At 37.4% G+C, this 26,979-nt stretch overlaps 1 protein-coding gene across 1 annotated transcript in view; it reads left to right on the top strand.

Annotated features, from left to right (window-relative positions):
- Nucleotides 1-26,979, top strand: part of SVEP1 (sushi, von Willebrand factor type A, EGF and pentraxin domain containing 1) — a 157,716-nt gene that overhangs the window by 118,998 nt on the left and 11,739 nt on the right. The window contains exons 35-43 of the mRNA XM_069476671.1: nt 764-955; nt 2,085-2,252; nt 7,778-8,450; nt 10,102-12,893; nt 14,857-15,082; nt 17,749-17,904; nt 20,289-20,352; nt 22,275-22,448; nt 23,621-23,797. Of these exons, the coding sequence (XP_069332772.1) occupies nt 764-955; nt 2,085-2,252; nt 7,778-8,450; nt 10,102-12,893; nt 14,857-15,082; nt 17,749-17,904; nt 20,289-20,352; nt 22,275-22,448; nt 23,621-23,797 (4,622 nt within the window). The remainder of the gene's footprint in view (nt 1-763; nt 956-2,084; nt 2,253-7,777; nt 8,451-10,101; nt 12,894-14,856; nt 15,083-17,748; nt 17,905-20,288; nt 20,353-22,274; nt 22,449-23,620; nt 23,798-26,979) is intronic.

Genomic DNA, 26,979 nt, shown 5'->3' with positions numbered 1-26,979 from the left:
AATGACATGAGTACACATCATTAAATCTGCTGTGCTGTCAAAAAAAAAAAAAAAAGAAAAAAAGAAATCTTCATCCAATAACCTAACTGTAGCCATAGCTAGAATCCTTAAATCCCATAACCAGTAATCTACTATTGCCACAAGCGCCCCCTTGAGGCACACTAAAAATGGATGCAGGGAGAAAGGTGCTCCTGGCTAACGACTGAGATTCCTGAAGTCTTAGGGACTTTAGACTAGACCACACCGCTCTCAAACCAAGGATTTTCTGTTTGCAGTTACTAACCCATGACACCAAGTGGAAGCAAGCCAAATTCTTTTTTTTTTTTTTTTTTTGTTTAATGTATTTTAATAGCAAACTTACAGGAACAGCACAGAAGACAGACAACATTAAAAACATGTACTTGCATGTAGAACAACTCAGTTAGAAAAGTATAGTGAATGGATGGAATCTACTGTATGATAAAAATGCTACAAACACCATTTAGTTGCCGTCAAGAAGAAATTTACTTGTTTTAAAAAAATCCAAATGCTGCAAGCCAAATTCTTGACTTTATCTTTCTACTTGTCACCCAGCAAGGTCCCTGTGGGGAAGATGTACAGTATTCAACCTTGAAAAACAAATTTTTAAGGCATTATTTCAGTGGGAGGGAAAAACACTTTTTTAATATGTATAAATTCTCAATATTTTTAGAGGTTTTGGCACAGATGAAACTATGCAAAATAAAGCAAATTATATCCTGGAATTTTCTTCTGTCTTCTTCAGATGTAATAAAGGATATACTCTGGCTGGTGATAAAGAATCGTCCTGTCTTGCTAGCGGTTCTTGGAGTCATTTTCCTCCTGTTTGTGAACTGGTGCAGTGTTCTAGTCCTGAAAACATAAATAATGGAAATTATATTTTGAGTGGGCTTACCTACCTTTCTACTGCTTCATATTCATGTGAGAGTGGATACAGGTAAAGTGTATAGACACCCACCAAGCTTCCTACAATACCTTATTGCTCGTTATTTACTTAATAAGTTTCATTTGCATGTGACTGGTTGACTTTAAAAACAAATTTAAATGTAAGGATATGCTCAGATTTGTATGTTTCTTGAGGCCTAGCTTATAGCAAATGCCCAGGGAAATATTCAATCAAACTGCTACTCTGGGAGTCCTAGTTCAGTTGTTATAAGCATTAAGACTTTAAGCATGAAAGCGAAAATTGTTTTTGAAGCATAACACAATACCTTATAAAAATGCTTTTGTGATGGAGTTTTTACTAAACAGTTTACCAAGCTTATACTCAACATTGCACGGAATGTTGTGGAAAAGGGTGTCAAGGTAAGGGCCTAATACTGTAACCTTAATACTGTAACCTCTGTAACCTCTTAATACTGTACTGTACTGTACAGTACTGTAATACTGTAACCTCTTAATACTGTAAGAGGTTAATTTGATTAATGGGGTGCAGAAAGGAACAGTATACAGGACATTAGAAAAAGGCTGTGATCAGAAACATGGTCAACCGAATCTGAACTGGAACGGATGGAGTGAACAGAAAGTAGAGTGACTAGTACAAGAAATCAGAATCAGGTTGACAAGAAAGGCAGACAATCAGGGACATAGTGATGCCAGGTTTGTAAAGTCAAAGGAAGACCAGAGGTCAGAGTCAGGAGCAGTGTGGTTCAGATGCCCAGGCTCGTGGCCAGGACAGTGCTCTTTGACCTCAGTTACCCCGATTTCCAGGCTACAGCAGGTGTCTTCCTCTCTGCTGGATCCTAACCAGCCTGTTAACACCTTCTCATCCAAGAAATCTGCTACTCACAAGGTCTGCAGTGCCCTACACCACCACTGATGAGTGTATTCACCTGTTTTGTACCAAATCATTGTTGTTATTATGTTGTTTTCACCCATTCATTGTTCTAAGTGGTATGTAGTCTGTTTAGATTTCCCTTATTTTTATGTAAAGCAATAAAATAGGAAGAAACGTTTTAATTTTTGTTCCTCAAGTGTCCGCTATTTTCCTCTAAGTCCTTCCTGTTTCATCTCCGTAGCAGTAAATAAATAGCCAATAAAAGGGGTGACATCATTCCTTCCTGTAGCTTACAGGGCCCTTCCATCATAGAATGCTCGGCTTCCGGTAGCTGGGACAGAGCGCCACCTACCTGTCACCTGGTCTTCTGTGGAGAGCCACCTGCCATCAAAGATGCTGTCATCACTGGGAGTAACTTCACTTTTGGGAACACTGTCACTTACACCTGCAAAGAAGGGTGAGTGGAGCCTACGAAGGAGAGGGTCATTGAAAGCAGAGGGAGTGGATGCTCCGCCAGACACAGAATTAAATTTCCTGGCAGCCAAAGCCAACGAGAGCTTTATGCTCTTATTGTCTGACAGCAGAAAGCCAACATATTCATTCTCCTGTGGAAACAATGTTTCCCTGGAATGAGTGTAGTTTATCAAATTAGGCCTTGAAAAAAAATGGACATTGGGCTGTGAAAAATACCTTTATACTTTAATTAAAAATGCAAAAGGCACATTTAAATGGGCATTTGAGTATTTATGTTCTGCAAAACCAAAGGCAAGACTTTTAAGTCGCAATGTAAACATGACATGTCTGCAGGGGGAAAAAAGATAATAAAGTTCAGGAATTTACATTTCTAATGATCAGATTTAATTCACAAATAATACCTGGAAAACCGGGAAACCAATTTCAAAGGGCTTTCACATTCATTGTCTCATTTGATCTTCACAAAAGCCCTTTGAGGTACAGCAAAAGGCTCACTCTGGAATGATCCTCTTAGGGTCTCAAGGCAGCCAATAAAGTATTGAGCAGTGATTAAATCCAAGGTCATCTGACCTGCATTTCATTGCAATCATTATTTTTTCTCTATGCTTTCTCAATAGATATTTTCATCCTTAACAGTGCTTTCACACTCCAAATTTACCACAGTTGCTTTTCACAGGAAGCAACAGCAGAAGGGTTGCCATTTTCTGGATTTGTATCTCAACTCCGTTGTTCACTAACTGGGTGGCCTTGGGGAAATGGTGTGATTTCTCTGTGCCTCAATTGTCCTCCTCCATAAAATAAGTTCATTAAAGGCTCATACTTATGGCTATTGTGAGGAATAAAATGATATAGTGCATGACCTAGCCAGGAAAGGAAAAACCTCAATAAACTCAACCAACTTAGCCATTGTCTTGGTGATTGGAACACAGATGAGAAGACACAGTTTCCGTACTCTTATAAAAGTTGCATTTCATTTCATTTCATCAAAACCCTCAAACACTGAGAGTTTTCAGTTGTTTGCCCAAATATATAAATGGTCATTTGTTTCTCATTTTCCTTCCCATCTTTATGTTTATACTCCTTGGTGAGAGACTCGGAGGGGAGGAAGGGTTATTGGCATCTTAAAATCCTAATCAAATGTTTCCCTTTTGATTCTTCTCAAATATAAACATCTAAATGTAATTATTAGGTATGTTAAGATGAAATCTTTAATCATTATTATTAATTGAAAACAGAATTAATTAGTGATGCAGATTTATGCTTTCTATTGTTCTTATTAAATTATAGCTGTTTAAATATTTTGTAGGCTGCTCTTTGAAGTCTCTTCTAAAAGGGAAGAGCTAATAACTTGCTTGGGAGCTGTCTCAGAAAGCTTCTCAGGCACGTGCTTATTAATTAGTAAGCTTCCACTCGGTGTGGGAATCAAATTACTGAAAATTGCATCTGAAAATTATTCTGCCCATTTTCAAAGGATTTGGAATTATTATTCCAGAAACATGCAACTGTATTCCAGCCAGTTCATCCTCAGATGTTTCCTTCTAAGTCATCACTGTGATACCCAATGGGCCATTTTTCCTTGGAATTATGAAATAAAACAATTTTATAACACATATGGCCTGATTTTTAATGAAAGTCTGCAAGAGTGTCCCCAATGCCTCTTGGATGAGAATACAGATGTTACATGGAATTTAATTAAATAGTCCATCATTTTAGATTTGCATCAGTTCCAATTTTTCTTTTTGCTTTGCTAGCCAACATTTATGGGCATATCTCATCATCTATACAAAACTTTATCACTAAGTGATTCCTTAATAAAGTATCTGAGTGAAATATGTCCCCTGTAAATCTAAACGCACACTCAGGCTTCTAACATGATGAAATAGCGCAGCAGTTTGATCAGAGACCAGTTATAGTGCTATCTAGGCAATAGCTAACAACTAATTCCTTTTTTTATCATTTGGAAAACAATTCCTTCTTTAGCATCTTGAAATACTGATGTATTTTAGCAGATATTTGTTTTTAATAAACTTCTACCGTCGTCTGCATGGGATATGTTATCTAGTTATCCAAAGCACTGGTACCCCTGTCAGGAAATGACAAGGGCTTTAGGAGCTCTGTGTCAGGGACTGGGGGCAGAGACCAAATGTGCATTTCTTATGAGATGACACAATTAATCTATGCCTGCCACACCTTCACCCACCAAACATCCCAGTAACCCCGTCAGAAAACACCCTGGACCCTAGTTTCTGCTGCTGCCTTTCCAGATGTCTATATGCCATTCCTGGCTATTTTTAAGTTCCCAATTGTCCCATCTGTACCGCACTCCCCTTTGCTAAGACTACTTTTCTGCCTGAATGATTCCTCTTCCACTTCTCATCCCTCATGACTCCCCTCAAGAGCCCTTTCACCTGTGATGCTTTTCCTCCCCTTCCCATTCTCCAGGTAGAATCAGTCACTCCTCTTTTAAGCAACCACTGTAGGTGTGAAGGGGCCTACAAAGTACCGGGTAGTTGCGGGGGCGGGGAAGGCGACAGAAGTGTAAACAAGTAAATGCATTTTTGCCATCACACTTGTGTACTAAGGAAGTGACTCAGGCACATAGCAGGCCCTTAAGAATTATTTAATGAAGCACTAAATGTTAATTGAGTGTCATAAAGAAAAGTCAAGATCTTGGGTCAGACCGAGGGATGTTATAGGTTCTAAGAAATTATGGGTGGTGTCGAAAATGCATACTTTAAATCTGTTTATTCAAAAAACATCCATTTGGTGGTAATCTTCCATTAAATTATAGAGCAGATTTGTTGTGATTTTCCATTAGGGAGGAGTAGTTGGTGGAGATTTTCCAGAAGATCGGGAGTCAGAGGCCTAACAAAGTGCTGCCAAATCACTTAACACAAATTCTTGTGTAGTCAAGAGACTTTGAGAAATAAGAAAGATTCTGAGGGCAGATGTTTCTGCCTCAAAGCAGCTGGTCCATGAAATAAAGAATTTTATAGATGGCACAATGGATCCTTATAAGTTAGGAATGTGTCACGCTATGTCTCTGAACTTCAGCCAATGAAATACGTTAGTAACATCAAGGGATCCATGAAAATAATGATGCATGGTTCAAAGTGTGTGAATGATATAAATAGTTCTGTAAAATATCAGAAGCTTCATCAAATGGAACTTCTACCCAGAGCACATACTACACAGAAACAGTAGAATCTGGACACTCAGACGAGATAATGGATTGTTTAATAATAAAATTATGCTCTTAGCATATTGTCTTTGTATACCTTCCTGGATCCTCTAAGATAGAAACCATCTAAAAATTAAGTTCAGATCCTTATACAAAGAGCTGAGCTTATCCAAAACAATGAATTGCAGCAGGCCCTAACTAGAGACTGCACTCAGGTATTGCGGATGTCTCTGAGTATTGATTTTGAGACCACCTCTGTCCCCAGCATGACATATGACCGACCATAGGTAGGGTAGATGCATATATCTCTGCATACATTGTTATTTTTTTCTTGATCTGTTTGTATCCTATGGATTTCGTAAATATTGCCAGCTAGGATGAAGGAATCCCAACCCATCTACAATAGCTGATCCTTTATAAGGGGGATCTACTAAAAGGGGCCTCTGGAGAAATTTTTGGTGACTAATGACTTAAAAAACTAGAACAGAGGATATAAGAGGCTGGGAAGGGTAGAAGGAAGGGAGTATGGGGAGAGATTGGTTAAAAGATACAAAATTGGGCCGGGCGCGGTGGCTCACGCCTGTAATCCTAGCACTCTGGGAGGCCGAGGCGGGTGGATCGCTCAAGGTCAGGAGTTCGAGACCAGCCTGAGCAAGAGCGAGACCCCGTCTCTACTAAAAATAGAAAGAAATTATATGGACAACTAAAAATATATATAGAAAAAAATTAGCCGGGCATGGTGGCGAATGCCTGTAGTCCCAGCTACTTGGGAGGCTGAGGCAGGAGGATCGCTTAAGCCCAGGAGTTTGAGGTTGCTGTGAGCTAGGCTGACGCCACGGCACTCACTCTGGCCCGGGCAACAGAGCGAGACTCTGTCTAAAAAAAAAAAAAAAAAAAAGATACAAAATTGTAGCTAGAGAGGAGAAATAAGTTCTGGTGTTCTATAGCACTATAGGATGACTATAATTAACAATAATATATTATATAATTTCAAATAGCTAAGAGGAGGATATTGCATGTTCCCAACACAAAGAAATGATAAATGTTTGAGATGATGAATATACTAATTACCCAGATCTGATCATTATGCAAGCCTTGCCACATCACTATGTCCCCTATAAATATGTACAGTTATGTGTCAATTTTTTAAAATTTTCTTTAAACTAATGACTTAAGAATCGTTGCTGATGGGCAGGTTAAATAATTTATACTAGTGACACTGCAATACAGTTTGCACAGGACACCAAGAAGTTGTGATCTATCCTGCCTCATTTTCTAAAAAGAGAGAGAGAGCATGTTGTGGAAAAGGTGTAAGTGTTGAAATCTGATAAACCAAATTCAGATTCCAACTCTGCCGCTTACAAAGGTGTGACTTCAGGCAAGTTTCTAAGCCTGTCTGAATCACCATTCACTTTATTTTCTTAAAATGAAGAAATCAATATGTCTAAACAGGAATAAATCAGGTACTCAATTATTTTAGTCCCCTACCCTTCATTAATATCAAAATGATGAGCTGATCAGGTGTTAGCTATTCTTTCAAAACTCTGTGTCAATTTTCTCTCCAGTGAGAGAGTGATAATGAAAATAAGAATGACTCAAATACTAATTCTAATACTGCATAACCTTATCTTTTGTTCTGCCTCATTGAGAGAGCACTTGAGAGTAATTTAAGATTTTTGCAAGTCATCAGTCATCACATATTGGCAAATACCTTCTACATAAAGAAAGACTGGGTGTTATTAAGCAAAATGTATTCATACTGATTGAATAGCAGAGCCATATGTAGAACACGGCTTTTCTCTAACTACATAGGTAAAGGTTTAGGAGGCATTGGAGACTGAAATAAAAATCACTGTTTTAAAGTTCGTTGAATGTAAGTATGTATAACTATGAGCTATATGTAAGCTAAATATGGCTTTGTAAGCTGTAGCTTACAAATCAACAGTAAAGACTAGTGCTAAAGTCAATAAACTAAAATCATCTAAAGACAGATGGAGTTCCAATTTTGAATTGAGTCAAATAGGATTATAGCTTACTCCTGATTTTTATTTTTAAAAATGTGTAATAATTATTAGAGTTCCTTAAATAGCAAAAATTTTAAATTCATTTTCCTTTCTGAACAAACAATATTAATATCAAGATATAATTACATATCTCAAATGAAAGTCATTTGATCAATAAGCTCAATGTTCAAATAGTAAATATTTTAAAGAATAAAAGAAAGTCATGCTTGGAAAGATAAAAAAATAAAAACAGAATAAGAAAATGCAAGCACTTTTTCTCAAATATTATGCTTAGTTATTGTTTCCTTCTCCCCAATCTCACAGCTATACCCTTGCTGGCCCTGACACCATTGAATGCTTGGCCAATGGCAAGTGGAGTGGAAGTAACCAGCAGTGTTTGGCTGTCTCCTGTGATGAGCCCCCCCACGTGGACCACGCCTCTCCAGAAACTGCCCATCGGCTCTTTGGAGATATTGCATTCTACTACTGCTCGGATGGTTATAGTCTGGCAGACAATTCCCAGCTCCTCTGCAATGCCCAGGGCAAGTGGGTTCCCCCAGAGGGTCAGGACACACCCCGTTGTATAGCTCATTTCTGTGAAAAACCCCCATCTGTTTCCTACAGCATTTTGGAATCTGTGAGCAAAGCAAAATTTGCAGCTGGCTCAGTTGTGAGCTTCAAATGCTTGGAAGGTTTTGTGCTGAACACCTCAGCAAAGATTGAGTGCATGAGAGGTGGGCAGTGGAGCCCTTCCCCGATGTCCATCCAGTGCATCCCGGTGCGGTGTGGAGAGCCACCAAGCATCACAAATGGCTATGCAAGTGGATCCAACTACAGTTTTGGAGCCATGGTGGCTTATAGCTGCAAGAAGGGGTTCTACATCAAAGGGGAGAAGAAGAGCACCTGTGAAGCCACGGGACAGTGGAGTAGCCCCATGCCTACGTGCCACCCTGTATCTTGCAATGAACCTCCTAAGGTTGAGAATGGCTTTCTGGAGGTAAGAGACTAATTAGCAAATGGTCCATGGCTTTCATCACTTACCAGACCAGACAGAAGCAGGGACACTGAAGAGATTAATTATTGAATAACAGAAGTGGCTGAAATTAATAGGTAGTGAAGATGAGAGAAAAATTAATAAAGATGATTATGAATCCTTTTAATATATAATTTTCTTTATTTTACTCACATATAGGCATTCTAAGCACTTTTTGACAATAGGTTAGCCCTAACTATGAAGTTACATTAAACCAGTTTTAATATAATACTATTTTGGTTTATGGAAGTTATTTCAAGATGGATATATACTTTTTTATACAAATCAAGGGCTAAATGGGGCCTAGAGAAATCTATTATCATTTTTTAAATTTTTAGACAAAAGATAGGATAAACCAACTAAGATGCAGTTTTTGCAATTTTTTTTTTTTTTTTTTGGTAGGCCTAAAAGTAATTTCACCCTGATAGGTAAAGAGTTAAGTCCAACTGAAGCATATCCTGCTTTTATACTGACATGTGTTTCCTCAATAAATCCATCAAGAAAACAGGAATGCGAATCTATTCCCCCAAATCAAGGGCCATTATAAATAGAAAATATTCTAATTAAACACTTTTTAGAAACCCACACATATGTAAATACTACCTGTTCTCCTTCATATTCAACAACAACAACAAAACAACAGTAAAAGCCTTTTATTTAAGGGTTTTGCTTAAATTTATCAGCTTTTATAGGAAGAGGGTATAGTGTATATGTAAGGAGGCATTCTTCGTTTATTAATTTAATGAATATTTCTAGAGCTCCTACTAGATGTCGGGTGTAGTTCTGAGCACTGACGATCTAGTATTTAACACCACAAACTAGGTGTATGATGGCATCCTGCTTACATGCATGTGGGCCACTCAAGCAATACATAAACAAACAAAATGAATAATTAATTCCAAATACTGCTAAGTTCACTGAGGCACTGAAGCTATAATTTGCCATTATCAATAACAAAGAATCATGATAATCCTTTTTATATTTTCATAATTAATTCATCTGCCTTTATTATATTATATGCCTACTTATTAGAATTTCAAGATCAGAAATCTTAATTGTTTTGCTTTAAAAGATTCAAATATTATTTTTTATTTTCCATTCTTATGTTATAGCAATAATTTTTTAAAAGTGTGTTAAGAATAAAAACAAAACTTTGATAGTATTCTTAAGAAATATCCATGAAAAATATTTATTTGCCTTTTTTATGCTCTAACAACATTAACAAAGACGTGCATTTGTTTATGTGTTTCCTTTACTAGCATTTCTTTGGTCAGCAAGATTTTTTTGAACTAACTTAGTAACAATTTTCAGTATTGCCTCATCAATTCATCAATCAGTATAAAGACTATTGATCATACTTACCATGGGTTCAGCACTGTGATAAACATTTCTGCAGTAGGGACTATCTAATATGGTCTTCTTTCATTTGCACTTATTTAAAAAAAAATAGAGTGGACCTATTGGAAAAAACCATAAATCCTCATCTGCTTAAGTCTTAATGGATTCATTTTAACATAGGCCTTTTAGTTTAGTTGCTGTTTACTATCCAAGTATTTAGTGAATTGTATCATCTGTTATACAAATTGCACTCACTTGTTTTCTCCCTATTACACAGCATACAACTGGCAGGATCTTTGAGAGTGAAGTGAGGTATCAGTGTAACCCAGGCTATAAGTCAGTTGGAAGTCCTGTATTTGTCTGCCAAGCAAATCGCCACTGGCACAGTGAATCCCCCCTGTCGTGCATCCCTCTCAACTGTGGGAAACCTCCTCCCATCCAGAATGGCTTCATGAAAGGAGAAAATTTTGAAGTAGGGTCCAAGGTTCAGTTTTTCTGTAATGAGGGCTACGAGCTTATTGGTGATAGTTCTTGGACATGCCAGAAATCTGGCAAATGGAATAAGAAACCAAACCAAAAGTGTGTGCCTGCCAAGTGCCCAGAGCCACCCCTCTTGGAAAACCAGCTGGTATTGAAGGAGTTGACTACCGAGGTGGGAGTGGTGATGTTTTCCTGCAAAGAAGGGCATGCCCTACAAGGCTCTGCCATCCTCAAGTGTTTGCCATCCCAGCAGTGGAATGACTCTTTCCCTGTTTGTAAGATGGTTCTTTGCCTGCCACCTCCCCTAATTTCCTTCGGTGTTGCTGCTCCTTCTTCTGCTCTTCATTTTGGAAGTACTGTTAAGTATTCTTGTGTAGATGGGTTTTTTCTAAGAGGAGATCCCACCACCCTCTGCCAAGCTGATGGCACCTGGAGCTCTCCACTGCCAGAATGTGTTCCAGTAGAATGCCCCCAACCTGAGGAAATCCTCAATGGCATCATTGACGTGCAGGGTCTTGCCTATCTCAGCACAGCTCTCTATACCTGCAAGCCAGGCTTTGAGTTGGTGGGAAATGCCACCACCCTTTGTGGAGAAAATGGTCACTGGCTCGGAGGAAAACCAACATGTAAACCCATTGAGTGCCCGAAGCCCAAGGAGATTTTGAATGGCAAATTCTCTTACACAAACCTACACTATGGACAGACCATTACATACTCTTGTGACCGAGGCTTCCGGCTTGAAGGTCCCAAAGCCTTGACCTGTTTAGAGACAGGTGATTGGGATGTGGATGCCCCGTCTTGCAATGCCATCCACTGTCATCCCCCACAGCCCATTGAAAATGGTTTTGTAGAAGGTGCAGATTACAGCTATGGTGCCATGATCATCTACAGCTGCTTCCCTGGGTTTCAGGTAGCTGGTCACGCCATGCAGACCTGTGAAGAGTCAGGCTGGTCAAGCTCCATTCCAACATGTGTACCTATAGACTGCGGCCTCCCTCCTCACATAGATTTTGGAGACTGTATTAAAATCAAAGATGGCCAGGGATATTTTGAGCAAGAAGATGACATGATGGAAGTTCCATATCTGACTCCTCACCCTCCTCATCATTTGGGAGCAGTGACTAAAACCTGGGAAAATACAAAGGAGTCTCCTGCTACCCATTCATCAAGCTTTCTATATGGCACAATGGTTTCCTATACCTGTAATCCAGGATATGAACTTTTGGGGAACCCTATGCTGATCTGCCAGGAAGATGGAACTTGGAATGGCAGTGCACCTTCCTGCATTTCAATTGAATGTGACTTGCCTATTGCTCCTGAAAATGGCTTTTTGAGTTTTACAGAGACTACCATGGGAAGTGCCGTGCAGTATAGCTGCAAACCGGGACATGTTCTAGTGGGCTCCGATGTAAGACTTTGTCTACAGAACAGAAAGTGGAGTGGTGCTTCCCCACACTGTGAAGCCATTTCGTGCAAAAAGCCAAATCCAGTCATTAATGGATCCTTCAAAGGAAGCAACTATACATACCTGAGCATATTGTACTATGAGTGTGACCCTGGGTATGTGCTGAATGGCACTGAGAGGAGAACGTGCCAAGAAAATAAAAATTGGGATGGGAATGAACCAATTTGCATTCCTGTGGACTGTGGTTCACCCCCAGTCCCAGCCAATGGCCAGGTGAAAGGAGATGAGTATGCATTCCAAAAGGAGATTGAATACATTTGCAATGAAGGGTTCTTGCTTGAGGGAGCCAGGAGTCGTGTTTGTCTTGCCAATGGAAGTTGGAGTGGAGGTACTCCTGACTGTGTACCTGTCAGATGTGCCACCCCACCACAAGTGGCAAATGGGGTGATGGATGGCCTGGACTATGACTTCATGAAGGAAGTGGTATTCCACTGTCGGGAGGGCTATGTGTTGCATGGCGCCCCAAAACTCACCTGTCAGTCAGATGGTAACTGGGATGCAGAGGTTCCTGTCTGTAAACCAGTCAACTGTGGACCTCCTGAAGATCTTTCTCATGGCTTCCCTAATGGTTTTTCCTTTTTTCATGGGGGGCATATACAGTATCAGTGTTTTCCAGGTTATAAGCTCCATGGAAGTTCTTCAAGAAGGTGTCTCTCCAATGGCTCCTGGAGTGGGAGCCCACCTTCCTGCCTGCCTTGCAGGTGTTCCACACCAGTAATTCAATATGGAACCATCAATGGGACAGATTTTGGCTGTGGGAAGGCAGCCTGGATTCAGTGCTTCAAAGGCTTCACGCTCCTGGGACCGTCTGAAATCACCTGTGAAGCCAATGGCCAGTGGAGCTCTGACTTTCCACACTGTGAACACACTTCTTGTGGTTCTCTCCCCGTGATACCAAATGCATTCATCAGTGAGAGCAGCTCTTTGAAGGAAAATGCAATAACTTACAGCTGCAGGTCTGGGTATGTCATACAAGGCAGTTCAGATCTGATTTGTACAGAGAAAGGGATGTGGAACCAGCCTTATCCAGTTTGTGAGCCCCTGTCCTGTGGACCCCCACCAACTGTCGCAAATGCAGTGGCAACTGGAGAGACACACACCTATGAAAGTAAAGTGAAGCTCAGGTAAGACCAAGGTTCTAAAGTCTCCATGGGGTGCAGGTAGGAGAATTACAAAATGAAAAGTGATAGACAGATCAGAAATATAGCTGATTGGGAAGAGAACACCATCTCCGGACTGCTCTCCAAACACTGAAGGTTTTAACACTTGGCTTTATTCTACCCATAATTATGTAGAAATCCATTGACTGTAAAAATAAATTTATACTTTTTTCAGACTATAGTTTCTAATATAATTATCATGACTATCATATTTTGTTAAACATGAAACAGCAAGATCCTCTAGCTAACTTGAAAAGCTCTTGAATCAGAACACTCTTTTTTGTATACTTCGTGGTAGTAAATTTCTTTATGATTATAACTTTATGGTTGTATTTGTAAATGCAAGTGTTGGAAAAATAAGGCAAAAAAACTGAATAATTCAGGCCAAAAAGCACATACTTTTATTGACCAGTATAAATAAGGGAACCATTGTCACGGGGACTTCCAACCTATGCTATCTGAGCAAACTAAGCATTTAATGCAAAAATAGTGATTTTTGCTGGCAAGTTCCCTATCTGAAATGTATTATTAAAATAAAAGATGAGAAAATATGGAATGAATTTATGAATTAAAATTTTTATTGGAATAAATACCCACAATGTTCAAAGATACCACAACTCTCTAAAACAATTTAGATTTTATTCACATTTCTGAATGAATTATGGATTGCCCTTCACACATTGGGATGTTAGATTTGATCAATAGCTCAACAACTCGTCTTAAGCATTTCTGTTGTGGACATGTTAGCTTCACTTTCATATTTTCTTAATTGCAGTAACGAGTAGATCCAAGGGAGGGCCACAATGATAAGGAAACCAAAGATTAGTGGATCACACACTGAGCAGAAGAAAATATATATTATTCCTTGCTTTGGAAGTACATACATTTTAAAATTTCTATTTGGATGTTGGTGTGTCAGGTATCTCGAGAAGCCATAAGGCCACCTGCTTCTCAAGACTGCCCTGTTTTCTATTCCTTGTTGTGTGTTGATGACATTATCTTTCAGATCTTTACCTGTTATCAAATAAACAGATCATTCCAAGTTTGCAAAACCTCTGACTCCTACTTGGCCTGGTAATTTGTGAAATTTAAAAAATGTTATCCAAGGATAAATGTTAAATAATTAAATGGTTTCATTAAAAGGTAGTGTAATATAGTCGTAAAAGCAGTTATGACAATGCCTTTTTAATAGTAGGTAGGAACTCAACTCTATTATGCTTTAGCTGTATGGCTTTGATAAAGCTATTTAATCTCTCTGGTGTCAATTTCGTTGTCTGCAAAATAAGAATAAAGGTAATAACAGCACCTATTCATAAGACTGACATGAAAATTTAATGAGTTAATATTTGTAAAATGCTCAGAATAGTAACTAGAATATAAGTGCCATGGAAATGTTTGCTGAATAAATAAATGCAAATTTTAAAAATTGTAGAGGATTTTAGCCCAGGTTGACTTGAGTTTGAACACCAATACTACAGTTACATGATAATGCCTAATAATTAAGATTAAAATAAATACCCCTTACAGTCCTAGAACAGTGCCTGGCACAAAGTAGATATTCAATAAATGTTATGTCATATTCCTACTAACAATTGAGTCTATTTTGGACTTTGTTTAGAATTTCTTGAACTGTTAGCTATTTTTAGAATAGAAATGAATTCAATAATATTATCCACAACAAAGGTAAATAGCAATACTTGAACTTTGAACTGAGCTAATCTTTCATGTGGATAACTAAGGATTGATCTGGTTATCATTGTTATACTGGTGTTTTTGCATGCAATGGCGTCTATCTGACATTTGAATCACATTTGATATATTGCATAAAATGTCTACTGAGCCTTGTAACAGCTTCTTAAATCCAAGAATAGGTCAGGGACTGTACTTTACTTCCTTTAAGGCACTCATTTTTGCATTTCCATTGCAGATGTCTGGAAGGTTATACGATGGACACAGATATAGATACATTCACCTGTCAGAAAGATGGCCGTTGGTTCCCTGAAAGAATCTCCTGCAGTCCTAAAAAATGTCCTCTTCCAGGAAACATAACACATATACTTGTTCATGGGGATGATTTCAGTGTGAATAAGCAAGTTTCTGTGTCATGTGCAGAAGGTTATACCTATGAGGGAGTTAACATATCAACATGTCAGGTAAGATTGTCTTCATTAGAAGGTGTAACTCCTATATATACATATCTTGCCAGGCAAGCAGTATCTTGCTGTCCTAAAAAGAAAAATATACCTCAGATTTTTGCTCATGTCAAAGGATTTAAGAAATTTCTTGGTAGAAATATAATAAAATATTATATTTTATTTATATTCCAGTATTCTCATTTTTAAACTAAGAAAGTGCCAGAAGCAGACAGAAAATTGGAGTTGAATCCTGCCTCTGTTACTTAGTACTTGTGTGACTTTAAGAAAGTTACTTAAAATTTCTGAGCTTCAGTTTCCTTATTTGAAAAAAAAGTGTATAAAAACACATATCTTGTATTGCTGAGAAGCTAGATGAATACGGGAGGAAGTGCCTGCTTCGGCAAAAAATTAGAAACATATTTGGCATAACCCATGGCTGATTTCTACACATAGACACTCTACAACGCATAGGATTTATGGTTCATTTATCATGCACATCTTGTTATAGACAACATTTTACCTAACTTTGGCACCTTCTTAGTTTAAATATGGGAATCAGCACCATAGATAGCAGACCTCCCTAGCACATCCCCTTCTCCTAGCTTCTGTAAGATATACCAGAGAAAGTAAATTGAAAAGCATCATTGCTACACTCTTGCTGGAGTTGGGGGTGGGGGGGGACTAAAAAGGGAAGAATGTGGCATTCTACCATAAGCATACTTTTGTATTTAATATTAATATTTAAATATTTACAGGTTCCATGACTTTATCTGCCTTCCTCCCGCTTGTTTTCTTCATTTGTAAATCTGTACTAATTGAAAGGATTAAATTATTTAATGTATATAAAATGTCTCGTACTTGCCTAACATACAGTAGGGACTCAAGAACTATTTCCTTCTCCTTCCAAGTTTCCATTTATAAGTCATGCATACTCAGAGACTGGTTAATGCCAAACCTAAAAGCAGAATCATCACAGGGTGCAAGTCAGAGGATTGCCAAAGTTACCGTGCTCTCCAAGTTTGTATTGGTCCAGATGGTCCCTTTTACATTTAGAGCTGAAGAAAGTTTAAGGGAAAACTTTTTCTAAGACCCTGAGCTGCCTGAACCAGAGTTCCAATTGGATTAAGGGAATCTAATTGACGTTCTCCAGGTTGGGTGTGTGGACAATTAGGGGGTCCCCCATGAGCCCTGCAGGACCCTATGATACCAGGGACTAAGCCCTTTTTTTCCTAAGTCAATAATTTATTTTTCACAAGCCTCATTACTTTCTCCACATATAATATGACCCCTCTCCTTTGCTTTAGTTTTGGTTTAATTTTCTGGTCCAAAAGGTAGAATAGACTCTTTCTAAGTGTTTAAATACATGAACTATGTAAAGCTATGTACAGTGCCTTAGGAATATTTTATCATAATGTAACAAAATGATTCTATAGTTCATAGAATAACGGGATGAGGAGATCAATAAAAATTTTGAAAAATGAATACTGAAGGAAAACCAGTCCCTCCTGAAATTAAGACATATTACAGAATTACACAACTCTTATCAGCACAGTATTCGTGCAAAATTAGATAGCAGGAAAAATGAATGGAACAAAAGAAATGAGTCAGAAGTATTAATAGATTCTGATACAGAAATCATCACAAGACTCTAGATTCTTATAAAGGAATCATCACTAGTAAGTTATTCTGATACAATTAAGTAACCATTGTGCAAAAAATTAAAATAACCAAAATAAATTCCAGACATATAAAAAATGTAGCTTTATAGTTACTAGTAATATCCAGAAAAATTTATACAACAAAAATGTTTATGAAGCATTATTTACAGTATTAAACAATTAAATACAATTTATATACATTAGAGAAATGGTTGATTATGATGCAAGCATGCATGCAAACTTACTTTTGGCTCATATGTAAAATAAAAGGTTTAGCCTCAAACCCTGTTTTAAGCTGTTATCCAATTCATATACTATTTCCTCAAAGAAAACAGAAAAATATTAGCAATAGAATAATAATCTTCAAGAAATACATCTGTGTGTGCCTCACTTTGCCCACTATAAGGCTGAAAAATGTTAACTCTAACTATGGTGGTAAAAACAAATATATATTAACATAGTACATATAATATATACCTTATATATATTTATACACACATACTTTTTTATTACATGATCCCTTTAAAAATATATGATAAAATATTTTCAGGTATTCATGTTGAAATGGAGAAAAGGAAGCTCATCTTTTTAAGCTTTGAATAGTATGCCTAAAATTTGGTGTTTCTTATAAACTTTAAAATGTGGAATCATGTGAAATATATGGATGAATTGGTATAAGTCATGGAATATTTGTGTCAACCTTCCAGGCATCATGCATTATAATTAAAACATCCTTCTTAGTGTTTTTGCTTTTTAATAGATTTTATTAGGAAGAAAATTTCAGGTTTACGGGCTTAAATCTACAAAATTGTCTAGTGGTAACTATTAAGACCATCTAATAATTAATATGTGTCTTTTAAGGCTACAGATAATAAATGGCAAAGTAAGACCCAACTCTAGGTCCTCTTGACTATCATTTTGGGGATTATTCTGCCATATAACCAATATTTGCAAACTTCTTCATTCATATATATATATATATATATATTAAGGTCTAAATGTAGTTTATAATTTGTTGTTACTCAGCTTGATGGTACCTGGGAGCCACTATTTTCTGACGAATCTTGTAGTCCAGTTTCTTGTGGGAAACCTGAAAGTCCAGAACATGGATTTGTGGTTGGCAGTGAATACAGTTTTGAAAGCATAATCATTTATCAGTGTGAACCTGGCTATGAATTAGAGGTAAGCGAACAAATGGTTTCACTAGAATTAATTTAATTTTTTTCTGATATACTTGTGGATACTTTTAGTATTAATTAGCACAAATTTGTTTCACTCATTTTGGTCCCAGAAGATTCTATTACACTTTGCTGCCTTATACGCTCACATTTTCTAAGAAATATTTAAGGTGACTTATAATTTTAAAAAGCAAAATAAGCCCCAAATTACGAAATCAAAGCCATGAAAAGGAAAGGGAAGTGAGTTTACAGACCACAAGACGGAAACTGTTACTGCACTTGACCACCTAAACCCTGTGTTTAGGCTTGCTGGTGATCAGACTGTGCAACAGGGAAGTCACCTGTCACCATGGGGAGGTGACCGCAAGGATTTAGGCATGCAAAGCCAGGATTCCCTCAAGCAATGATCTCACATACTTTGGCATTGAGATACCAAGTTCCCCTATGGTAGATCTGGCCTGAAAAATCGTCATAGAAGTTCTAACCAAATACCAACTTCATTCTTGGGACCACTCAGTTTGTATTATTAAAGCTCCGTCAGCGTTACCCAGGTCTCCATATTTATCCCTATTTACGGTAGTGGGAGGGCTGCAATCAATTTTGCTGAAAGCATTACAGTGTCCTCGAACTTGAAATTTAAGAGGCCTGTTTTACATTATATAATGTTGTCATTTGGTTTTTCAGAAACTCTTCTTCTTTATTTTTATTGTTATGGTGGTATTTATATATACGTTTTGCAGAAGTATTCATTGCCAGTTATGTGTTAAATTTGTGTAGCCTAGCCCATTGTTTTCTAACCATGCAGTACAGGAGTTATCATAATAAGGTAGGTATACAAAAGCTGGGATGAGGATTATGTGGATCTTGTTTTGTTGCCTCAAAAAGTTTAAAAAAAAAAAAAAAAAGGAAGGATGATAATGTAGCAGTTGATTGCAATTAGAGAGTTTTCCTGTTTTTGAAATCTGGTTGTTCTTCATGGGAGAGTACTAATCTTGCAATTTATTAAGAAGAAAAGTAGTGTAAAATTATGAACAAATATACAGCAAACTGATGAGTTATTTAATTTGAGAAAGTAGATAATTTGCCTAAAAATTTTGGCAATATCCTGGAGTTAACCATAAAATTCAGAGAGGTATAACAACGATTTCTCTCACTCCAAGTTACATGTAAGAATCACCTGAGAAACTTTTCTAAACTGCTGATGTCCAGTTTCTTGGAGAAATAACCAATTCCAGGTCTGGGGCAAGAAATGTAAAAGATTACCTGGAAACTCTTGTCACATGAGAAAGCAGGGAACCTATCAAAGACTACATGTCAAAAGGACTAAAAAAAAAAACAAAAACAACAAATTGCTAAAGCCCACTGGAGGACAAATCAAAAGAAAAACTCAAAAAAGGGATAATGTTATAAAATCATTACCATCTAAACTAATTGTTGAAAAATTAGATACATTAGGTCAAAATTAATGCTAACCTAGATCTAAAACTCCAATTTAATTCGTCAAAAACAAAATAAGTAAAAGAACAAAGAGAGAAAAAGAAAGAAGGAAAAGCATGATGAATTTTGCAACTTACTAAGGAGGAAGCAAACAGATAATGTTTGGTTTTTTGAGTCAATAGTTATTGACAGTTCGAGACTAGCTTGAGCAAGAGCGAGAACCCATCTCTACAAAAACTAGAAAAATTAGCTGGACGTGGTGTCACACACCTGTAGTCCCAGCTACTTGGGAGGCTGAGACAGGAGGATTGCTTGAGCCCAGGAGTTTGAGGTTGCTGTGAGCTATGAGGACACCACTGCACTCTAGCCTAGGTGACAGAGTGAGACCAGTCTCAAAAAAAAAAGTTACTGATAATTTAAGTTTTTATTAGAATAAAAATTGACATAGAACAGAATATCTATTCAAATCATTAGAGAATAGAGAACAAAGAAAAAATTGTACTGGGAAAATGCTAAACTCATGACTAAAATTAACTACTTGAGTACAGTCCATTCTGGAAGTACCCAAATAACTAGTTAGTTGGTTAGAGAGCTAATTTTAAAGATTTGTCATCTACTTCCTCAAAATTAGTAAAAAATAATTCACAAATTATGAAAGTAATTTTCCTATGCATACCTAAGCATACAGGAATAGAAAAAGCACAGCAAATTTTAACAATGTTTATCTCTGGTTGAAAAATCCTAGAAAACTTTCTATTTTTCTATTTGCCAATCTTTCTGTAATGAACACATATTACTTTATCAATAAGAAGAAAATAATGAATACATGTTTTTTAGAAACATTTAATTTTATAGCATTAATTATTTGCTTGGCAAGTCAGGACATTCCTTTATTGTCTTTGTATTATAGAGTCATGATCCTCTCAACGATTTTTCTCCATTGATTCACAGGGGAACAGGGAGCGCGTCTGTCAGGAGAACAGACAGTGGAGTGGAGAGCTAGCAACTTGCAAAAGTAAGTTAATGACACTTAGCATCCCTGAAAATGACACCAAGGACACAAAATAACTGTGTGGCTACATTTTCTTTATAGATCAGTTTTGTCATTTAAAAAATTTTTTTTTCCAACCAACTTCATAAATTCTATGAGAACATTTAATGGGCTTTTGCTCAAGGGCAGCAAACCAATAAAAAGGTCAAAAACTGTGTTAGAGATTAATGATTAAACTGGAATACAGCACAAGATTACTGACTCTGGAATGACAAACGTTTTGTTTAAAAACTAGTTAATTATTGAATTTATTTGCATTTGGGGGGTTTTATTCCCAAATAATTATAAATTAGAAGGCTTAGAGCTCTTGGGTTTTGGTGACAGTACCGACTAATACAGGCATCTTTTTTAAGCGCTGTTGGTCCGTTGGGTCAAACAAATGAATATTGACATTTTGAGTGGAATTTTACATTAACGCATTTTATGAGAACAGCCAAATTACTTGGCAACGTGTAGGTTAATTCACATGGATCTTGTCTGAAATGGAAAATCTTAGGCCTCACCTCAATCCTAAGAAATCAAAATTTGCATTTTAGCAAGATCCCTAGATGATTCCCAGCACATAACAGTTTGAGAAGCATCACGTTAAGCCTTTGGTTTTTAGCCTTCAGCACTTCTGGCTATCCCAGAAAACTTTGAAAAGTGCCAAGTCTGCACCCTGTACCAGCTAAATCAGAAGCTCTGGGGATGGGACCCAGCATCAATACCTTGTAAAACTCACCAGGTGATTTCAAAGTACGGCCAAGGTTAAGATCCATAGTCCCAGTGTATGTAAGACTCACAAGGCTAAAAGAAGCCTGGAGAAGTCCATTAGCATCTCATCCAGGGACTCTCAACTGTGAATGAGCATCAGAATCATTTAGGGAGCTTTTAATAAAATAGCAAAAGGTAGGGCTCAATATAGAGATTCTGGCTCACTTGGTTTGGGATAGGCCATAAAAGCTTCCCAGGGACTCTAACATACAACCGAAATCGAGAACCGCTAGTCTAGAACCACCTTCTCTGCCGTCACAAAAATTATAAAATTAAGACTCAAGCTTATTTATGAGATTCTAGAAAAGGTGATCCTGCTTTCCTCTTAGCACATTCCTGTTAAAAAACATTTCTTATAATGAAGCAATATCATATTTTATAACTACACTATAACACCTGTCAGTTTATGAAGTTTGAATCTCTCATGAAAGCCGTGTAAAATGTCCCTCATTCTAATTTCCGCCAAGTTCATGGGTCCCTGTTCTTTATATATTCCTATTATATTTTACCTTCCGATCATTTTATATTTTATCTCTTTTTACAAGTAGTGTGACCTTGACCAAATTATTTAACTTCTCTGAACCTCGTTTTTCTCCAATTATTAAATGAGATAATCTCAGAGTTGCTATAAGTAAGGCTGCCAGATTTAGAAGAAACAAAAATACAAGACACTCAGTTAAATTTAAATTTCAGATAAAAAATAGTGTAAGCATAAATAGGTCCCATGTAATATTTGAGACCTACTAAAAATATATTTGTTATTTGTCTGGTACTCAAATTTAACTGGGTATTCTGTATTTTATCTGGGCCTACAACCTGAGTGCCGTTAAGATACAAATTTGGTATTGCATGGAAAGTTCTAGCCATTTGAGGCAACTTTAAAAATGAGATTCTTTTATTTTATCCACTTGGTTATCTATACTCCCTCTCCCCAGAATTATTAATAATATACATAAAGACTGCTGGAGTATTACCTGCATGTAATTAATCCAGTATTTATGTATGCTATTTTTCCTCATCAGTGAGTAGGCTGCAACATTTTATAAACTGCATGAGGTACCTCTGGCAACTGTAGCAAAAAAAGGAAAGAGGATTCAGAGAAGCATTTACTACAAGGCTTTTATTCTTTCCAGAGACCCGGTGTGAAGCTCCACTTGAGTTTGTGAATGGGAAGGCTGACATTGAAAACACGACAACTGGCCCCAGCGTGGTCTATTCCTGCAACAGAGGCTACAGCCTGGAAGGGCTGTCGGAGGCGCACTGCACAGAAAACGGGACTTGGAGCCACCCAGCTCCTCTCTGCAAACGTGTGTGTTGATTTCAGGAGGGGTTTTCATCAGATTCGGTTTCATGATTAGTTTCTCATCTAAACTCCACTGATGAGGGAGGTTGGCCCAGAGAAAACAATTCATAAGACTGAATTCTATGGGGGTATTTTAAAAATCTACTTGTTTGTTATCTAAGTCCTATCGGAGAGGTACCTTTTATCAGATTCTCAGGATGATTAAAGTCCAACGCACTAAGAGAAAATGCAACTTAATGAAAAAAAATTGACATAAATATATGATTAATTCTATTGGGGATAGGAAACAAGAGAAGAAAGAAAATACTTTCAAGTGTAATGTCAACATAATAAAATATATACACATACGGTAAATAAAGATAATTAGTTATAACTACTTGAATGAAAACAATATTCACAGGCAAGGCACAAGTTGAGAGAGCTCTGGTGTAGTAACGGTGGAAGCCTACCTCACTCAAAGACTTCTTTTGTACCTGTTTAAAATCAGAAAAACTAAAATTGCTGGAAATATGTATTTATGTGTGTCACACACTCGTATTAAGCAAAACGTAGCACCATCATCATATCCTGTATTTCCTTCAAACCTATAAAAAATGGATCCATCTTTATTAATAAGAATTGCAAACTCCATAATTTCAGTTCTGTTATCCTGCTCATAGTGGTCTGGCTCTAAAGTTGTATTCAGCTCATGTAGGAATGTCTAATGATTCTCTTATTCCATCCTTCTGAAGGATGTTCCATGAAAGAAAGTAAAGTGACAGTGAGAAGCATGTACTTTGCTTTCTTAATATTCTTCAAGTATTAAGGGAATATTTGATATACCCGTTGAGTTCCAGCATGCTTTTTGTTTCCCCAGTGAGGATGAAAAACTAATCTGAAATAATCCATGGTCCATAATTTCAGACAACTACATGATTTGCCATCGTACACTTTTAGGACCTTGCCTTAGTGGTGAAATAACTTGATGTTTTCTGATATTATCTGATTGTATCTTTACAAATAATTTCACGTGGGTGCAAAAACAAGTCTGTGTTTAATGTTTGAAGTTCTGTATTTTTAAACCTCATATTATCATCATTGAGAACCATCTCCTATAGGGCTCCTACTCTGCCTTCAAAGAAATCAGTTAGGAAAAAAGGGGAAATGTCAGTAAGCATTTTCTTTTCTTTTTAACAGCAAATCCATGCCCTGTTCCTTTTGTGATCCCTGAGAATGCTCTGCTGTCTGAGAAGGAGTTTTATGTTGATCAGAATGTGTCTATCAAGTGCAGGGAAGGCTTCCTGCTCCAGGGCGAAGGCACCATTACCTGCAACCCTGATGAGACGTGGACACAGACGAGTGCCAAATGCGAAAGTAAGTCAACAGGTGGAGGCTATTTGATTCCATTAGTGTGAAATGTATTCCCATCTTTGTGAGGTTATTTTCAATCAAGTAGCTCAGTTGTGGATATTTAGATCTCTGTGCTATCATAGTTATCATCTTCTGTGTTAATGTCTGAAATTAAAAAAAAAAAAATCTTTGAATTCCAAACATAAAAGAAAAACTGTCCAGCACTAAGCTAAAACCTACCTAACCAGGGTTCATTGAACAGATTTTTAAAATGCACTCTTCTAAGAATGAACAAGATGTTAAATTTAAAATACATATTTTTCTCCATACTGCAAGAGTCCTCAGACTATCTTTAAATAGGCTACAGATGCTTTGCAAACCAAAGATTATGCCACAGTGGTTCCTCAACTTGAACCTGCATCAGAACCACCTAGAGACCTTGTCAAAACACAGATTGCTGGGGCCACTTTCAGAGTTTCCGATTAAGTGGTCTGGAGCAAGGCCTGAGAATGTGCATTTCTAACAAATTCCCAGGGGGTTGATGATGAGAATACTACTGGTCCAGGAACCACAATTCGAGAACCACTGTGCTAGCACCGTGTTGCTACATCCACGCAGTCTGGCAGCATCTCTTACTGCCTTGTGATACCTGTTAACATCTATTTTATTTTATTTTATTTTATTTTATTTTTTTGAGACAGAGTCTCACTCTGTTGCCCGGGCTAGAGTACCATGGTGTCAGCCTAGCTCACAGCAACCTCAAACTCCTGGGCTCAAACAATCCTCCTGCCTCAGCCTCCCGGGTAGCTGGGACTACAGGCACGTGCCACCATGCCCGGCTAATTTTTTCTATTTTTAGTTGTTTGGCTAATTTCTTTTTATTTTTAGTAGAGATGGGGTCTCGCTCTTGCTCAGGCTGATCTCGAACTCCTGAGCTCAAACGATCCACCCACCTCAGCCTTCCAGAGTGCTAGGATTACAGGCATGAGCCACGGCGCCCAGCCTGTTAACATCTTTTAACACACACTTTCTGCCTATGTTTAGAACATCTCCCTGCCCTCTGGGCTCCCTTGTTGTCCAAGCAACTCCCTCTATAGCAATCAATTAAAATATTCATTGAGTCTAACCAGATGCAAGGCACTGAGCGGCATAGCATGGGAATATATTATGCCTACAATGGTCCCCATCTTCAGAACACTTGCACTACACTTAATGAAATAAGAAATGTTCATGTGAAGGCCATGAGGATGCTGGATTAGAGAAGACTTGGTTTTGAATTCTATCTTCAAAATTTTTAGCTCTAAACTTATGCTAGTGCCTTAACTTCTCTGAGTCTTAGAGCTGTCATTTGTTAAATAGCCCCAAATAATACCTGTCTTATAGGTATTATAGGTATCTTAATAGGTGTGTTTTGAAAAATAAATGAATTGGTGCACATTATCAGTATCTCCTAATAGAAAGAGATACAAAATAGCCCAAGTCCCTGAATTTTCAGCCAGCAGCCTACTGCAGCATCAGAATGTTGATTTTACTCCAGGTAAGTGTGTGCTATGCTTTTAGCTGGGATTTGGGTCCCAAATGCCTATGAAGGCTACCCCTAGTGAAATGAGAAGAAGTATATCTAAGCTGGAAGTTTATCTTTGACCCTCTAGTCTATTAATAGTTTAAGCCACTAGCCTGAAAGAAAGCAGATCAAGTGGCTTTAGTCTACTCATGTATTCTCACCTTGACCTCGGCTCCCTGAGACTTACCTCTCAAGCCACTGGGAGAAAGAGCAAGGAGAGATGTGCACGTATTACAAATGTACTTTCTACAAATGCTTAATTATTCCTCAATATTCTTGAGAGGGTGAGGGTTTACCTTGGAGAGGAGGAGACAGTTTCCACATTGTTATCTTCAATCTTCTTTTGCATTTTCTGTTAGACAGGAAGTCTTGGGCTTAGAACAAAATCTCCTTCTCTCACATGAACAGCAGCCTTCCTCATTCTTTTCACCTAGTCTTGATATTTATCCCTATAAATCAGCGATTAAAATTTAGTGTACTTGAGAATCACCCAGGGAGAGCATGTAAGATGCAGATTCACAAGCCAAAAACCCCAGAAATGTGCATTTTTCATAAGAACTCCAGGTGATCCTCACATAAGTGATCTGAAATCCATGCGTTGATAACCACTGCTATAAACCAGCCATCAGCTCACCATGATCTTTCCACATGTTGTTGCCACAAACTGAAATCTCTTTCCCTCTGATCCACTCAAGCTTTATAGCCTAATCCAAATGCCACTTTCACTGCAGTTCATATCCTGACAATCCTAAGCATAATTAGTTCACATCAGTGTTGCTACAGTGTGGTATCCTTGCCTCTACTACAGCTCAGTTTAGGTTGTCTTGCAGTATTTCTTTGCCTGTCTTCCCCTACTTCTCTGAGCAAAGGGACAGCATTTTCTTCATTTATTTCTTTCTAGTTTCTGTTACATAGTAGATATTTTGTCCACTTTACAAGGGAAAGAAAATTTGGAAAGATCATACAATTTTTTTTCCTTTCAATAGTCTTATTTATTATAAAAGTTTCTTCATAAAACGTGTTAGAATACAATAAAACTTGTTTTACAATGTCATTTGTAAGATTATTTGACTTTTAATCAGATGTGTACCGTGATCTCAAGGTAAAAAAAAAAAAAAAGTAATCAAAATTTGTTTTTCCAGAGACTATAGGGACAAACACAAAGTAATTACAAACTTATACAGTTTTGAGAAAAGCAGATTTAGTTGTGAAAAAAAAAATCATACAAATTTATCATCTCCTTTAACAAGTTTTTAATAAGATTCTGACAGCAAAGTGACCTTCTAGAAGCCAGCTCATAAAGACTCTTCATCCAAAGGTTGGACTTATACAAACTGTATACTGATTAGAATCCTGACTCCAATTCCAGCCCTGCCGTGTGATCCATCCCAGAATAATTTTAGTTATTTTAAGGTTTCTTGGAAAATTCTCAAAGCAAAATTAGTTATAAAAAATTTTTATTTAAATATACAGCCCTTTTAAAAGAAAGGATTGTCATTCAATCTAACACAGATTGCAAAAGTAGAAAGTCACTGCTTCACATTATTGAAAAAAGGGAAACTAATGTGAACGCTTGAATTTCAGAAACCTCATCAAGTTGTATTGAGTATCTATCTATAGGCTAGCGACAATATTTATTCAC

Source organism: Eulemur rufifrons, chromosome 7 (assembly GCF_041146395.1).
Source record: "Eulemur rufifrons isolate Redbay chromosome 7, OSU_ERuf_1, whole genome shotgun sequence".
NCBI classification, from domain to species: Eukaryota; Metazoa; Chordata; class Mammalia; order Primates; family Lemuridae; genus Eulemur; species Eulemur rufifrons.
The sequence above is the reverse complement of the archived record's forward strand: the minus strand, read 5'-3'. Positions and strand labels throughout refer to the sequence as shown.